The sequence below is a fragment of the Arvicola amphibius genome, chromosome 2 (assembly GCF_903992535.2).
Source record: "Arvicola amphibius chromosome 2, mArvAmp1.2, whole genome shotgun sequence".
NCBI classification, from domain to species: domain Eukaryota; kingdom Metazoa; phylum Chordata; class Mammalia; order Rodentia; family Cricetidae; genus Arvicola; species Arvicola amphibius.
The window spans coordinates 184,210,802-184,229,173 of NC_052048.2; the positions used below are offsets into that span (position 1 = coordinate 184,210,802).

Below are 18,372 nucleotides of genomic sequence, written 5' to 3' on the forward strand. Positions count from 1 at the left end.
TGCCTGTGATGTCTCCTGGCTCTGCCCCCTGTAACCCAACTGCTTCCTCCTGGATTCTTATCAACTCTTCAACATCAATAGCCCAAGATAACTTCTCCCAGACATAACTAACTTTTTCCTCTTTTGTGTCCATGAAACTCAAGCAATGGCATGCACACCACTTCATGCCTGCTGTTCACCTTTGTTCAGGCTTCCACTGTCTACCAAGTACAAAGGATCTAGGACTCCTAGCGAAGAGCCTTTCGTGTGTTGATTTCTAGGTTAAAAAAAAAAATCAAAGGGTCTATTTTGAGAGATCTTCAGAGAAGATCAGAAGTCAACGGATCGTGTTTCAAAAGATTGTTTCTACCTTGCCATCTGGAATCTAAGATAGGTTTTCTCCATTGCATCCGTGATACGAACGAGTCATTTGACTCTCTCCTTGACCTAGCCATGTCTCCATCCTCCTTCAAGGCACATGTGCTCACCCCAGATTCAGCGGCTTCAGTCTGAAGCAGGCACATGTCATCTGGGCTCCTCCACATTGTCCCCTGCATGTCTCTTGCTGGTGTTTATGATCCAATATTATTATAATGACAATTCAATGTTTTGCCTCTTTCTCCCTAAATGGTAAACCGTGAATGCCAGAGCTTCTAAGGTCTCTTGTATTTCTATCAGCATCGTGTGATACAGAGTGGGCACTCAGTACATTTGCATGCAGTTCCCTGGTAAGTTATAAACCTATTAAAGAATAAGCCATATACTATTCGGTCTTGTACTCCGCACTAAGTGCTGCATGTGTAATATATGAGCATCTCACAGTTATTACTATGAAGCAGCTAGGCTTTGATCTAGGGGACTGCTCATGCCATAAAACACAGGTAAGAGAAAAAGGACAGTGGGTCTCGCAGAGACTCTTTTCATCGTAAGTACCCTTTCCCATTTTCAATATCAAGGCTTCAAAGGGGATGCTCGGTACATGGGAGAACCGGAGAGACCATTGAAATTCGTGTCTTTCATTTCTCATCTTTTAAGGCTTTTTTTTCCTTCCCCATTACTCATCATCCTCACAAATTATCTCGCTCCCTTCAGCGAAGGATGCACATTACTGAGGTTATTTTTAGAACACCCTTGTGTGCAGTATTGGCAGTTCAAAGCACCAGAGAATCCACACAAACACACACAGATTTTCCTGGGGCTTTCACTCTGTCCTTGCAGCCCTTCACAAGAGGGTCTCGGGTCTTTTCACTAGGCACCAGGTGGGCCACATGAAATGATTAAGCCCACTCATATACTCTCACACCTATCTAGAGAATTTAAGCTAAATATTTACAGAGCACAACAGGACTTACACTAAAAACCAAAACAGACAGCATGACCAGCAATCCCTGTGAGGCACACAGACTGAAGCTATTGGTCCACGATTCAAGCTTACAACACCATCTTGAAGCACGCACTTGTCTGAATGTCTAGAGTCTACTGATGGACAGTCTCTCACACTGTCCCCACAAACAACCATCACATGCAGAGCTATCTGGGAGGCTGCAATTTTCAGACCATCCAGCCGTGGTCCCCTGTGCCTGGGACTCCAGGCATTGAGGGAAGCAGGAAAGAGCGTGGTGCGCAATGATGAGAAGGCAGACTCCTTGACCTTATCCTTTGGGAAGTGACTCACCACTGCAGTTTGGAGGGTAGGAGCACATGGCAGGAAGCATGATGGGAAACACTAAGAATGGCTTTCTGATCTTTCCTTTCTGCTTGCAACTCTAAAATATGACATCTTAGCTAGAGAGTTAGAAGTCTTAAGCTCAAGAACTATACTGTTCAAGGAGGGCTGGCTAGAGTTTCCTACTGCTTTGATAAATTACTGTCTCGGTGTGTCCCTCAAATCACCAGTATTCAGCTGAACTCTACAATGATGACCGTTTTCTCTACCTGTGCCTGGTATGGTAGCTACTTGTGCATGTGGCCGCTAAGCACACTGTACGTAGCTGGTATGACTAAGAAACTGGAATCTTCATTTAGTTCATTTCAACTCGTTTCAAAAGGCAGAAAAAGACGATGCCCATTGTATGGGACAGCACAGTCCTAGTGTTGAGGTGGTAAACTGTTACACTCAAGGCAAAGTACGCATTTTTTCCATTCAATTGATGACATTTTGTTGCTATGATAATTGATCATGCTAGGTAACCTATAAAGAGTTTATTCTCCCTAGGGTTCCACAGAGGGGAGGCAAGACAGCTGCAAGCCAGATCAGAAAGCTGAGAGAACATAGCTTCAACAGTATGAGGTGAGATGGGGATGCTGGGGAGCACAAACAGGAAGTGGGGAGAAGCTATGAACTCTCCAAGTCTTCCTCCACCAAGGCTCCACCACCTCCCAAACAGCTCCACCAACTGGGAATCAAGTATTTAAAATCCTGAGCCTATAAGAGAGCATTTCTCATTCAAAACCATCACAGCCATCAATTATAGGTTTAACCCAGTACAACTGACATTCTTTATCTGTTCGCTGTCACTTACTTAAGCAGTGGTTCTGAACCTTCCTAAAGCTGTGACCCTTTAACCCAGTTCCTCCTGCTGTGTTGACCCCACCCTTAACATTATTTTTGCCACAACTTTATAACTGTAATTTTGGTAATGTTATAAAGCATAATGTAAATATTTTTGGAGACAGAGGTTTGCCAAAGGGATCTTGACCCACGGGTTGAGAACTGCTATTCTAAAAGAAGTTTCACGAGAGTTGAGTGAGTTTAACTGCTCAATGAGTTAAAGCAATCTTTAGAAGGGTGAAACGGAGGCTTCCACCCACCCCTTGCAATAGCATGGACAGGAAGACAGTGGCAGGCATAGTATGAGAAGTAGAGATGACAGCAAATGGTTCTTAAGGAAGAATCTGCTCTTTCTTATTAAAGAGAGGAGAAGGTGGAGGAGATGAGGAGAGAGGACCAGATAGACAGAGGGATGGATCTCAAACATTCTATAAGTGTCTGACATACATGTAAAGCATGTTAAGAAAACATTCAGCCAAACAGAAACAACAGGTATGAAGGAAATCGGCTGCAGCTTAAGCAAAACTTGGGGAAAACATCAGTGGTAAGCTGAGTTTGCAGCCCCGAGGCACAGCTTTAGAACGGGTTTCACAGCAACTGACCTGCACCCATGCTAACCCATAGCTACAACCAACGGCCACATTGAGAGAATCAAGTTCTTACAATTCACCTGCAGGGAACACGCTGTGTCACACAGGGGGCCACCAAGAGCGGAAACATCTGGAGGTAAAAATCCTGAGTGTTCCTTGTGTGAATCTGTCCACTTTCAATGTGAACAAGCGCCCTACACATGCTAGCAGTACCCTGGGTTAGACCACATACCCTATACACGCTAGCGGTACCCTGGGTTAGACCACTTTCTTGGTTTAGTTCTCCATTTTTATGAAGAAAACCACGAATAACCCAAAACATTGTCGAATCAAGGACAACCACAAAAGTACAGGGTAATACAACCAGGTAGGGATGAAAATGGAGATGATTCGGTGTAGAGAAAAGAGGGCTGCAGAGAGAGACAGCCTCTGGCTTTAAATATGTGAAGGCACAACATGTAGCAATGCGGGAAGCAGTCATCTGCAATGTCCCCCCAAAGTGAAAGCAGCACAGGATGGGGTAAACGGGTCTCTAGGTGACCAGGAACTGAGCCCAGCAAGTGGAAGCTCTTTGACTTGAAATTAATTATGCTGCCTCTGTAAAACTCAGTTTGTTTCAACTTGAACCCAAGTAAGAAAACAATAAAAATTAAGGCCAAAAGGCTAGAGAGGTGACTAAGCAGTAAGACTGCATACTGCTCCTCAGGTGGACTCCAGTTTGGTCCCCAGCACCCATGAGAAGTGGCTCGCCTATGACTCTGGCCCCAGTGGATTCAGTGCCCTGCTCATGCCTTCTTCTGGCCTCCATGGGCACCTGCATCCACACACAGAGAGACACACATATATACAAATCAATTTAAATCAAAACAAAACTGTTTAATGGAGAAAATGGCTGATTTCCATTAGATAGTCCCTAAAAGACAATACATTTGTTGCTCCGATAATGAAAACTCTAACAACCAGACCTAACCACTAGTGTGGGTATCTCCCAAGCACAGATTCCTGACATGGAAGACACCCACCGGGACAGGCTGAAGGACCACACAATGGCACTTAGTTGTTTCTATTTTTAATTCTTTAGTTCTAAGCAAGAAAACACAGCTGTCGTTAACGGAGTCAACAAGGAATTCAGTAGAGGGGCTGGGGATCTGTGCCGAGCATAAAATGAAGGTGAGGAATGACAGGTATTATCCCCCCAATGTGTCGCTGGTAGACACAGACAATCTGGCAGGTGAGCCCCCACTTAAAGGCAAGCCTGAGTCTTAGGCACGCCCTAAGGGGGTATCAAGTGGTGAGAGTGAGCCTTCCAAGCCCATCACCCAATAGCTTCCAGAGATCACCTCAGTATCCCTGGTGAGGGCCAGGCACCCTGACAGTCAGCCCCACAAGCAGCGCAGCGTGCAACAAAACAGCTAATTCCCTAAAGAAAGATCAAAATTTCTGTATTTCTACAGTTACACAGGCATGAGGAAGAGAGTCGCGCCTAAGGGCACTGGTTGGGATATTCTGTGATTCCGATCCTGGCTTCATCGCTTGCTGGCTGATGTGTTATTGCACTGTCTTGTGCCTCAGTTTCCTGCTCTATAGAGTAGAAGTGTCTCCCACCCTCATAAAAGTGTTGTAAGAAAGAACTGAAATTAGCAAGGTGCCTTACTTAGCACACAGCAGGACTCAGCTGATGTTACTAGTACAGCTCTGAGGAGCCAAGGGCAGATGACTGAGCGCCTCCCAGACATGCATCTCAGGACACCTGGGTCCGTCTCCCCGGGGATTTGGTACCAGGTGGGAGACACTGGTCTCCACCACCCCCATTTCCTCAGCACTGCTTGATGGAGCCCTCTCACAATCAACGGGCTCCTGTAACCAGAGCTGCTTCACCGAAGCTCTGCCAAGTGATTGTGAAGAAGCACACAGTGAAACTTGCCAGCGGCATCCATTGCTGGAGAGACGGGAGTAACCGTTTACTATTTGTAAATTCGTCCATGTATTGCTCCTTCCAGACACTGCTTTTAGTTCCTTGAAGAGATACTCCACCTTAAATAGGAGGGGCAGCTTACTGGAAGTTGAGGGCAGTTTCTAAGCACCCCAGCTACTCCAGAAAGAGGCATTTTCTCTCAGGTGACAGCGGGGAAGTAGGGGAAGGTGGGACAGTCTTGGAAAGCAAGAAGTCATCTTAGAAAAAAGCAAGATGACTCCTACAACTAGCAGGGAACAGCCGTGCCTTCTAGCCACGCCTTGAAGGAAGTTACAGGCCTTCCTTTGAACTCACGCTCTCTCTCCTGGTAAAACTGGACTCCATAGCTGATGCTAGCCTCTGTATAGTGTTTTATTTCTTTGCAAAAAAAAAAAAATCTTCAGTTGCAGAAAATATCAATACAATGAGATCATAGCCACAACCCTCCTTCTTGGTGGCCACCAAATTCTGTTCTAGACCAAGTTACTTCAAACAAGGTAAACTCTCCAGAATATCCCTTCGAGATAGGACCTCTCCTATGATATGAAATGGGGCCTTGAAACACACCCGCATCTCAGGTATCGTTCCTGGCGAGGATTCCACATCCTTAAAGCTGCCTGCAGTTAGCCATGTACAGAAGGTGGGAGTCTGGCCAGGAGGTGATCAGCGGCACTGAATTTTCCCCACACACTCCACAAGAAAGTTGAGGTGGTACTTTCTTGCCTAAAAGTCACCAAGCAGCCAGAGCATGTGCTCTGCCGAGACCTGAAATGCAGCTGCTACAAAAAACGACATTTGCGAGTCTCAGAAAACCTGTCATTACTTGAACTGGATCTCCCTTACAATGAAACGGCTGCTGCTTAGCAACTAATGCAAAGGAAGAGCCCAACTATCTCACTCCCTCCCCACCCCTTCTCATTTTCTCCCCTTTCCTAGCAAGAGTCGTATTAAACGGAGACCAGGGTAGGGTAATGGGATGGCAATGAGGTCATCCTTGCTGTTGATGCCATATGGATTTTGTGGGTGCCAGTTGGTAATTGATTCCATCTCTGGCCCCTGCGATTAACAACGGAGATAAATTCAAGTAAATAAAATTAACAAGAGGGTAATGTTGCTCGCTATCGTTCCACGGAGTCGCTTGAGGAAACGGCGCCTGAAAGGAAAAGAAAGCGGAACCTGAGATCCAAACTCCAACGTGGATCTGGCAGTGCCACACATGGGTGCGGGGTGCGTGGCTGTAAGGAAGTCACTGAGCTGTCGGGGCTGTGTTTCCTTCAGTGTACGCTGACTGTGGAAACAACACAGGGAGCCTCGGATTGTTTTGCAGTTAAAATGAGATCACTGGTGTGAAAGGGGCTTACTAACGCTAAGCCTGAAATGCAGCACACACATTTTTATTATTATTAAGTAACCTAAATTTAGTTGGTATTAACAGTTAAAGAAATCTCCAGAAATTGGTCTTAAGAGAAAATCCCCTGGATTCCGTTGTAAGTAGTCTTGTACCAGCTCATAGAAAGCTTCTGTTTTAATCTTTAAATAGCGTCAACATTTATTTTCCCAAGACATTCTGAAGGTTTCTTTAAAGGTGGAAATGACTTGGGTTTTTTGACGGGCTGCTTTGGAAGCTTCAAGGGCCTATAAGTGCATACACAGGCATACTTACAAACTCCAAAGAGCACTCTGTGGGAAAGCTAATGTGAATACTCTCAGCCTGGTAAAAGAGGAAAGATCCACCTCTTCTAAGGATATAATTCTGACCATCGAACGGCGGGGATTACCAGTCCAGCCCTGAGACATGCTCATACATTCATTAGTCCTAACTTCTTTACTGGACCCCAACCCAGGACCATCCCACCTTCCTTTGAGTTCCACTCTGATTACAAATCATGAGGTCTCGCCCTGAAGGTAGAATTTAAAAGGATCAGTGCCAGGCTCTAATCCCTGCAATCATTTTTGAATCCCAGGAAACTAGATTTACCTTCTTCACTCCCAATGAATAGAAAGTTCACATTGTTTTAAAGGGGTCAGCACGAAAAGCTCAGTCTTGTCCTCCCTACAGCTGGAAGTGGCCTGCATGCACCCAGCCCCAAGTCTCCTGCTGGGGTACAAGACAAACAGGCTTATGGACCCTGGGTAAGGCCTTTCTCTGAGTCCTGGGTGAGGCCTGTCTGGGCCCGCTGAAATGGAATGCACACCACACACACCGCCTGGGGAGTTTGGTCTAATAAGACACCGCATTGTGAAAATCTGACTCTTTGCACACCAAAAATGGGAAAGAGTGGAAGAGTAACCAGAATGAGAAGCTGCACTTGGGAAGCAGTGCACGGCCAGAAGTATGTAAATAGAAACGCGGATCTTAGCCTGCCACTCTAACCAGCTGTGCGGCCTTGGGGGAACTGCCGACACTGCAAACTTCCTATCCTTATCAATACAGTGGACGTAGTACTAGCCTTGCCCAATCACAAGCTCAGCAAAACGCCGTACACTGAATGTTTAGCAGCTCCCGAGTAAAACTGATAACCGGGGTTAGTCACTACTCACAGGTGGGGAGATACACAGGTCGCCTTTGTTGCCTTGGGAATGGTTCAGACGACAAAAATAGTAACGCCCGTGACTTCCTAAGACGTTGTGAGGAAGTGGAAGGTGGGCTGAAGGTCTGTGCTTACTCCCTACCCCCAGAAAACCCACACGGTCACGACTATGTCACTTCAGTCCCACGGCACCCCATAACATACGCATAAAGCCCTAATTTTTCCACGGAGGTCTAACATCTCCTTCATTCGTTGGAATCCTATCCCCAAAGTGGTAAGTGGGGAAGAGGACTCAGGGCCATGGACAATGATGCTGTCTCATCAGTGAGATTGGCAGCCTTCTTGGGAGAGGCACATCCTATCTGGGCTCTGTACTCTCAGCCACGTGCAAACACAGCAAGATCACAGCCATAGGCAACCCAGAAGAAAACCCTCCCCAGAACCTGGCCATCCAGCTACCCGGGTTTCAGACGTGAGACTCTAGCGCAATGCTGATTACGAGTCATTTGGGCTCTAATACTTTGTACAGCAGCTGCAGGAGACTCAGACAGCCGAGAAAGCCACATGGCCCCCATGATTTTCTCCTTCCTTCAAACCTCAAATGCTAGGGATTGCATTTCAAGTAGAAAGAGAAAAGAGCATGCCACCGCTCAGCCTCTACAAGGACAAGGGGTCAATTTAAAAGAGAGAATCTATTTTTAATCAAGCTTTTCCATCAAAAACCTCTACAGGGAATGCTCTCTGTCTGAGTGCCTTGCCTCAAAACCTGCCACACACAATGATTAAATCTTCAGTCCTTTTGGCCTGAGAAATGTTCCAGAAGTTTTCCTCAAAATGATACATGAAACCCCTTTTAAAAACTGCTTCCACATAAGCTCATATAAAGCTCCTCTTATCTCTAAACAAATTGCCTTCAAGGTTTGGCTTGTTTTTTTAAAAAAAAAAATAAGAATGAATTTTTTTCTTACAAGTGGTTGGGGAGATGATTCAATCTGTAAATACTTGTTGTGCAAAGATGAGGACTTGAATTCAGATCCCCGGCACCCACGTAAATGTCAGGTTGGCATGGCAGGCTACTCATGATCCCGGTGCTCAGAATGCAGAGGCAAAAGATTCCTGGAGCAAGCTGGCAGTGGACCAGCTGAATCAGTGGGCTCTGGACTCAAGTGAGAAGCAATACCTCAATATGCACAGTGGACAGACACCTGACATCAAGGCCTATGCATACATGAGGACATGTACCAGCACACACTCATATGTGAACACGCATATACACACACCACACATACACGCAAAAAATAATAATAACTTTCCCAGAGCTCTAGCACATCTCACACATACACACTTTAATAAATATTAGCCCCTTTAAGGAATCTGCTTTCTATTTTCTACAAATCTACGAATTTACAAAAGTAGCCATCCGCCTTATCTTTGTCTCCTGAGGAAAATAAATTACCCATACACACCCCAACATTTATATCAGCCTTGAGCTGGTTTTATGTACTCAACAATAAAGCCATATAAAGTTCTTAAAAAAATAATTCTGTTCTTTGGCCTGGTTGAGCTGACTGATAGAGCATCCCAGAAAGTTGAGCCTCACATTTTTTAAATAACCCAGAGCAGTGAAGATTCCCCACTACCCTCTGATTGTCGGAATAGGCCAGTCAGCCTCTCTCTGTGTTCTGAAGGAGACATCATCAAGACGGCAAAAGGGATGTTTTGTGTCCTGCAGTCACAGATAACAGCTCTGTCCTTACTCCTGACACTGCGGAACTCTGTCACCCCTGACCCAGCTCTCCATGTCAGGGTTCCTGGTCGCAGATAGCCAGCTGGACGCCTGGGTCACTGCACCCTGACTCTCTACACATTGATGCCGCCTGGCTTCTCTGCTCTCTGCCTCTGCCTGCTCCAGTGTCCAGACCTCTCAACAGCAGAATTCTTGTTCACTGTCTGGTAAGAGTGAGCTACATTCTAATCCATTCTGGAAGTACAATATTAGAAATCAGCAGAAATTCTACACTGCCGTGAATGCCAAACCCTGTAGGTTTTCACATCTTAATGGATGTCTACCTCATTTTCATATTATCTGAATCATTTTACTGACAGTCACTGATATGGTGTTGAATATTTGAAAGAATAATGCATTATCCTGCTATGTCACTGAACTTCCATGTAGAGGACACCACCTATGCAAGCACACCTATGCCATCTGCTTTGTGTGGGCCAGAACTGTGTCAGCTCATTTAAACTGGAAATAGCCCTACAGGGTGAATACTACCATAGTGAATATTTTACAGACAGGAAAACTAAGGCACACTGAGGCCTTAAGGGACTTGCAGAACAGCACACAGTGAGTAGGCAGAAGTAACTATTTGGGCCTTGGTGGTAAGGCTCAGAAACAGGGCTCTGGGCCTCGGTGGTAAGGCTCAGAACCAGGGCTCTTAAGCCTCACTCCAAGAGTATCCAACAAGGTAAAAGAGAGATTATCACACTTTAAAGTTTGAGTGTTGCCCCTATACCCAACAAAAGCCAGATTATGAGTGTAGCAAAGCCAGAATCAGTTCTACCAGACACTTACTTGTGACTCTAAAAATGTAAAGGCGAATCTCATGGAGGTTTGATCCAAGAACTATAAAATTCCTTTTAAACAATGGTACTTGGCTCATTCCAAAGTTCACAAAACTCGGGACTAGAAAAAGCATCAGCATTTACCTTCCAAGACCTTTCCCTACGGCTGTCCCTGTGATGGTCCCTCCTTCAGCCATGTGCATACATCTGACACAATGACTTACTTTCTCTAGAATTGTCCAATCTGGCTTCAGACCACACCTCTTTGAATACCAGGGGTGCTGGCAAACTCACAAGTCATTCTCTGGTGCTGTACAGGATACACGAGTATGAAAAGTAGCTGTCACTCTTTTGAAGAGTTGGTTATTAAGCAAATTATAAACAGAGCAAAAGTCAGAGTCACAGAGTGAGTGAGCTAAAGCAGTCTTCAAATAAACTTATGCACGCACACGCACGCATGCACATGTACGCACACACACACACACACACACACACACACACACATCATTCAGATGGGTCTAAAGAAAAGAGACGTGAAGTAACACAGCCTAGGTTGTTGGAGTGGTCAGACAGAGAGGACCGCAGTTAGGACCGACCCCAGGAATGCTGTGTTAAAAGTTCTACTCGCAGAAAGAAATATGGACAGAAAATTCCCTGGGGAGAAAATCAATGCCGCCCCATGGAAAGGGATGAGACAGACAGAAAGCGAACCAGAGAGCTAATTAGTGCTGCTCAGAAGGCAAATTAAGCCCTTTTCCCTGACAAGCTGCAAAGGGATGGATAAGGAATAGCTTCTGCCGCCCTCCTCCGGCCTCCAACAGCTGGCTAGATGACTGGAGCAGGTACTCCAGCACGAAGTTGTAAACAGAAACACGGCTCTGGGCTACTGAGTAGAGCACACGTGAGAGAAAGGCAGACGATAGGAAAACAATATTTACAATGGACCCCAAAGAAGCAAGAGCAGCTACTTGTCTAAAGTTGATGATTACGTTTATTAACTCAATAAATATCTCTCTTCTACCTACCGATCAAGAAGAGCAAGATTCCTCGAGGCACCTCACCCAGCTGTGTGCCGCACAAGAACATACTCCCTTAATCTCCAAGCCTCCAAAACAGACACCACTGTAGCACCATTTTAAGGATACTATGCTGAGCCTCAAAAGGGAACATACGATTTGTCCACTGCCACTTGAAAGACACCAGGTTCCAACCCCAATTTAATTATGAAATCATGGCTGACTCCTAACATAGCTATCTGAAGGGACCCCATGGAGGTCCACCTGAGTGCAGACCCTCAACGCTCCCACCTTCTGAGGAGTTTGCTGGCACACAAGCCCGAGAGATGCTGTGAGTGCACTGTGCTCAAACAGGCCTAGCATGGGATTTCATTTCTTTAATCTTTCTCATTACGCTGGCTTGCTGGGGTTGGCAATTGCTCCAAAGAGCTCAAACAATTAGGAATTAGTCTGTTTTATGATTATTTTGTGCACGTTCTATCTTCTCCTGGTATCCATCGGAAGCCACTGAATGCAACTATCACAAGATGGGAATTCAGATGATATCATCAGTGTTCACAGGACCAGTATGACCAATGCAAACCTAAGTTGGAAAGCAAATGTCCAGCCCAAAGCTAACTGTGGTATCTCCAGATGCCTCTGGTCTCACAGGGGCTTCCACCCCAAGTATGCCTTGGGGTGACAGAAGAAACATGTACCCCCAGATCCCATCCCAGAAGAATGGAGAGGTGCAGTAACCAGTTTGGCTGGGAGTCCTCATTTTCTCAGATTAGAAAGTAGAATGTTGGAAAGAGCTAGCTCTCCTCTAATTTAATTTGGCCCCATGAGGCAATACCACTGTTGTCACAGCAGAACTGAACATCGGCAAAGCGCTATTCTGCGTCTCCAGCCCCCAGCTCCATGAGGCTCAGCATGAGAACTCTCCTGTGCAAAAGGAAGAAAAAAATCAAACCCAACCTCTCAAAGATCAGTGTTAGCAGTCGTGCCCTGGCCAGAAGCTATGTCCAGGTATGTGTCCCGAGGGAGGAGGCCAATACTTGGTGGCACCTAAATAATGACAGGAAGTGCTTCTGTCTCATCCAGAAGTCTCCATCTAACTAATGCATGAAATAGCGATGATGTTTAAAACTGGCTGTGTAACGAAAACAGCTACACCTTGATATTCAGGAGACGACAACGTTCTCCGTATGCTACTGACTCCAAATCACAGCAAACTCATACCATGCAGTCCTGTTTAGCATCCAGCTCCTCCGCTGTCCTTTGATAATACAATCCTGTTCCAGAGAACAGACCACAACACGGTCTGCACTATACCACGATAGACGCAAAATAATCATAGACTGAAAATATTTGAGAAAGAAAGAATGAATGGAAGGAAGGAAGGAAGGAAGAAGAAAGGAAGGGAGAAGGAAGGAAGGAAACTCATCATTTCCGGACAAAACAAGCCATATCGTCATCACTGATTTTATAATAGTATAAAGATGACATTAACATTGCATTGGGTATTTTAAGTAATGGAATGATTTAAGGATTATGAAAAAGTGCAGATAGGTTATAGGCAAATGGGATGCTGTTTTACTGAAGGGGCTTGAGTGTCGGCGGATTTTCATATCTGCCCAGTAGTCCTGGGCCTGATCCTCCACAGTCACCAACAGACAAGTATACTGTTTCCTCACAGTCAAGGAACGACTTTCCTTTCCACTAGCTGTCTACTCTAAGGAGGTCCATGTTCCTTGTCATGGCCTCTATATTATATTCGAAACTTCCTGTGAGAAAGGTCAGGTGTGACCACCAAGGCTTTCAACTGAAGAAACTGTAAGCCCGTGCATGGAGATCTCATAAGTAATGGTAACTGTTAAGGGCTCCTTAACGAGCAAACTTGTACTTTCTCTTTCACTGTGTGTCGCCCAAAGAGGAAAGGCGGCAGCTTTGCAATAAACCTCACTGCACCTACACAGCACCTGCAGAAATTATTTTAAAAGTGCATAAACTTCTAACATGGGTGTCTTCGTGGAGATAGCAGGTGTCTCGGAGGTGGTTTTGTTCTCAGAAGCAAAACCAAACAATTTTCTGGGGATCATGAATTTATATTCATTTCCAATGCTGAACTAGTAGAGGGTTTCTTAAGGCACTAGGCCATAGAGACCAAGGCAAAGAGTCTCAGCCCAAAGAATGAAAGATATAGGAGGTGCAGGGAAAGCTGGGTGTGGTGGGGCATGCCTTTAACCCCAGCATTCAGGTGGACCTCTGAGTTTGAGACCACTCTGGCTTACATAGTTGTACATAGCGAGTTCCAAGACAGTCAAAGCTATGCAGAGAGACCCAGTCTTAATTTAAAAAAAAGAAAAAAAAAAGAGAAAGCGGGTAGACCTACAGTTTGTAGGTGCGATGAAAAATCAGCACACACACACACAAACACACACACACACATGAGAAGAGTTCAAACGTAAGACAGATGCTCAAGGAGCCAACCAGAAACATGCAGCCTGAACAGAAAGTCCTTTAGAGTCAGATTTGCTTCCAGCCAAGCCCCCTCCCCCGCCAAGCTTCAGGTTCATTATCTACAACACCAAAAAGCTCAAAAACCATGAAGCTCAAATAAGATGTAATGTACATGTCTGGGAAGAAGGCTCAGTCGATAAAGCTCTTGTCCTGCCAGCATGAGGAGTAAAGTTCAGGCCTACGATCTGCTTAAAAGCTGAGTTGGTATGGTGGCCACCTGTAATCCCAGAGCTTGGGAGTCAGAGACAAGGCGTTTCTTCCCAGAGCAAGCTGGCTAGTTAGACTGGCCAGAATCAGACAAGTTCAGTGAGAGATCCTGCCTCGAAAAAAGTGGAGAGAGCTTTAAAAAAGACAATGTCAACTTCAGCCCTCCACATGCACCTGCACACACATGCGCACACTCATGTGCATGCACACACATGTTAACATGGACATGCACATCTACACACATGTACCCAAACCCATGCTTACACACAGAGGCACACAAAAAAGATACAATATGCTGTAATACTTCCCACAGTGCCTGACAAAGAGACTGTAATAAATATCAGCTACTTTCTCTCTCCCTCTTCTTTCCTGTGTCTTTTTGAGTTTTCCCCTTTTCTATTTTACTGGCTTAAAATACAGCAGTTCTAAAAACGAGTTCCTACATATTATATAGTCATTTACACATATGTATCTGTTGCAGCACCATAATTTGCAAAGAAAAAGGAAGTAGTAATTTTAACAGAAAAGAGCTGGATCACTTGCACTGCCTGCTCAAACCTTTAGCTTTACAGTCTACGGGGACTATGTGCTCTTGGGGTGCGGATTCTGAAATAAAGGAAAATTCTCATGGGAAAAATCACCCCCCCCCCAAAAAAAAGAGCAGCCAACAAAGAAAAGATAATGAGGGGAAGTCTAGGGGTATATAAAGGAGTTTATTTTACTTAACAAAGTAAAAGTCAGCAAAATGAATAATCTGCCTCCAGAAATGGTTATTTAAAGGCTTTTTGTAAAGGGCTCTAGTTCCTAAAAAGACAGGAGTCACTGCATATGCCCACCCACTCTTCATTTATTTTTAAACTCTAGCTTATATGTTCCTTAGCAACAAGAGGAACAGATGAGACCCTCCCTACACACACACACACACACACACACACACACACACACACACACACACTCCTCCAAAGCCCCCTTCTTTCACACCAACTTTCACTCTACAAATGTTCGTGTTCTTCAAGACATTTCCACCTGCTTGACAATCTCCACTTCACCACCTCCCTTACATGGAAGCTCTACCTCCCACTCAGATACACACTTCTGCATAGACTCTGTTCCCTGGGGCCTTTCTGACTCCTCTTCCTTAACTGCTACCAGTCCCTCCCCTAAGCTGTGCCCAGAATCCTCAGGATCACATGGAGGCAGTAGGGGACCCCCTGAGGAGCCACCACCCAGACCATCTTTACAGATTTCTCATCAGCCTTTCATTAGAACCATCCAGTCCAGCTCCATCTCTGAGTCCAGCAAAGAGGGCCACCCTGGCAAACAGATAGACCATTTCCTCTGACTCTATAAATAAATAAATAGCAGTGACCAAAATACAGAGATTACTCAGGATAAACATGCCAGGTGAGATCGCCACTCACTGCCCTTCTTGCCTTGGAGGCTATCTGCTTGGTTTGGCTGGACAGTTTATGAGTTCAAGGGTCAATTATTGCACGTCTGAGACAGCAACTCTCAGGTGGTGATGTGTAAGCATCCCCTTAGGAGTGTGACAACCGTCCTCACCCACAGAGAGTGGAGGCTGCACACCTGAGGTGCTCTGTGTGCCAAGTGTCACTGCCCTGGAAAGGGTGAGGCTTCATTTAAAAAGAAATAGCATCCGATAAATGAAACCCACCACTGTGGGGTTCAAGACAGGCCAGTATCATGTGCTATTCCTCTCTTGCTGCAGTTCACACGTCTGTGTTTGTGTGTACACACGTCCACGTGCCTGCGGGAACACGCCAGCCCGAGATCTGCAGCCCCAACAGTATGTTTTTCCAGGAGACAGGCTCAGAGAATGACCCCTGCCAAGAGGCAAGCTGAGGAGATTTCCCTTGCAAATTCTGGCTTCACATCCCTACCCAATAAGGAGTCTCATGAATACCAATAACCCAGGAGCCTCTCTTAGCCCAGAAGCCAGACCCACAATGTACTTCACATAATAACCCCCCCCCCCAGCAACTTACAGTTCCTAAACTAGGCTGAATATAGTCCCTGTTCCCCTAAGAGCCAGACAGACCATCGTAAGTAGAGCTGCCCGTGTCCTAGCATCCCTCCCTAGAGCTACCCCACTCCCCACCACCCGCCTATTTTTAGAACCCGAAAATATAAAAAGAAAGATCCATTTGGATCTGGCCTGTGTGAGTAACTAAGAGAACAACTCAGGTGGGAAACTCCCTCTGCGTGGAGAAGGGAATGCAAGCAATGGATGCAGTGGCAACCACCTGGCGAGGAAGGCCATTTAGGAAAGAGCAGAAACCCTGGTGGCAGGGCCTCCAGTCCAGGCAGTGCCCGTGGGGATCCCAATGATTCACACACCTGCCCCCATAAACAGAGCACACCCTCGCAACCCACACACCTCTGTCATCTGCTTTTGCTTACATAACAGCACATGGTGTGACAGGCTTAATACTTTAGGTGGTTTTTCTAAAAGGGACCTGCTAACCCAAAAGGAAGCTGGCTACAAGGATGTCTTCCCCGACCCCTTTTCAAGTATTCCTCTGAGATCAAGCAAGTACAAGCCTTCGTAAATCTATGCTAGGATGTTTGCTAAACTTTGAAAAAAGGCATTAGGCGAGGGTGGTCCCAGCACCTTCTCTCTTGCCTGGGAATGGAAGAGGAGGGGAGGGAGCCTCACTGTGGTTCAAATCCTGACAGAGTCTGGGCTTCTTTAAACGTAATCGGGTGGGCATTTCATCCTTCACTGTCCTTGTGTCACAAGCACATCCATCCTCGGGAGCCAGCACAGTCTCTTCTCACCCGCACCCATAGCTTGGCAGTAGGCTGCCCACATCTTCTGCTGGGCACACCGAGAGAGGGAGAGAACACATGGGCACGTAATGCCAACACCTACTGTCATACCTCCGAGACCAGCATCTCACTGATCCTTAATGGGATTTCAAGATAAGAACTTCCAATAAGGATTTCTCTTCTGTATAAGGTTGTTCTTCCCTGCCTGTCAGAGAGGATCACGGCTATCCAGTTAGCGCCCACGGCTCCCCCAGGGAACTCTGAAAGGCAGGGGGAGTGCTGGAAATGACACCAGTGTAGGGGCAACTTGGACGACTTTTCTTTAAGCTGGGCATGTCTGGGTCTGCACCCACTACTCATGCACTCCCAGACGCTGTTTAAATCTTGTTCTGACCTTAGCGTTCTCTCCTGTTACAAATGCCACCCCTCCGTGGTGTGGCATGGACAAGCTGGGGGTGTCCCGCTTCTTCCCTCCAGCTCAGTATGAAAGGATAAGGCGAGAACAACACATATCCCCAGGAGACAGAAGGAGAGGAGATACAGACAGACAGAGATTCGGAAACAGAAAGAGGGAGGGGGAGAGGCAGGGACACAGAGAGAGTTGAGGAGACAGAAAGAGCTGGAGATACAGCACTAACTCCACAAAGTACCTCTCTGGAGCAAGAGCAAGTGTCCCCCGCCCTGGGAGGCACCTGTCTTGCTGGCTCCCGCGCCTACCTGTAAGAGACCTGCTTCCGGAAAGTTAAGTCCCTCAGCTTCTCCTCCAGCGCCTCTTCCTTCTCCTTCTGTCCGGCGGCCGCGGGCTCCTCCAGGGCGGCAGCAGCCGCTGCCCCTGCACCCCGCGGGTCCACGCCGCCCTCGGCGCCTAGGCAGCAGCTCCCGGCGCCGCTTCCGCTGCTGCTGCTGCCGCCCGTCGCCCCTTTCTCCTCTCCCGCCGAGGAGCTGGGGTTCATGGCGACCGCTCCGGCGGCCGCGGAGGAAGCCAAGGCGGTGCCGCTGCAAAGGCCGGGCGGGCTGAGGGAGCTGGAGGCGGCGGGAGCGCGGGCAGGTCCGCGCGCCGCTGGCAGGGGCAGCAAATGGCAGCCCCTTCCCGCAGCATCCATCCGCGGCTGCACCGCACCGGGGCATTGTGGGAAACTCCGTGCCTCCACTCCCCCTCCCCAACCAATCAGAGGCCACCTCTCTCCGCCTCCCCTCGGCCTCGCCCGACTAGCCGGCTCCCTCCAATTCTCCCACCCCCTTTTCTTTTTTCTAAATCCAGAGCAAAAGCCGCGGCTGAACTTGAACTCTGCCTGCAGGCAATGAACCGCAATGGAGCAGAGAGGGGGAGGTATAGGGAGCCGCTGGGCTTGGGACGCTGGGGACGAACACTGGCCATCAGGAAAGGAGAGTGTCCTGGGAAACTTGGAGGCAAGCCTGCCGCGCCCTGGTTAGCACACAAGGGAATCAGACCCCGGACCCAGGAGCTACTCTGCCCTGGCAGTGGCTCGTGAGCTTCTGGACACGGTTTGATCCCAGTCCACTGATGTCACATTCCAGAGGCAACATTTTCTCCATCACCTCCTTGCAGCCCCAGAGCTGGCACCAGGCAATAACCTCCAGACGTGGAGGACCTTTAGGGGGATGTATCTGGAGCATTGTTGGTAGGAACCTCGAGGGGAATTCGTTAATCATGTGAATTATA

General features: G+C 47.0%; 1 protein-coding gene across 3 annotated transcripts in view; it reads right to left on the minus strand.

Moving 5' to 3' along the window:
* Dgki (diacylglycerol kinase iota) overlaps positions 1–17,791 on the minus strand; it is a 454,067-nt gene extending 436,276 nt beyond the window's left edge. For all 3 annotated transcript variants that reach the window (XM_038320431.2, XM_038320432.2, XM_038320430.1), the window contains exon 1: positions 17,406–17,791. In XM_038320431.2, the coding sequence (XP_038176359.1) occupies positions 17,406–17,791 (386 nt within the window). The remainder of the gene's footprint in view (positions 1–17,405) is intronic.
* Positions 17,792–18,372: the final 581 nt, after the last annotated feature.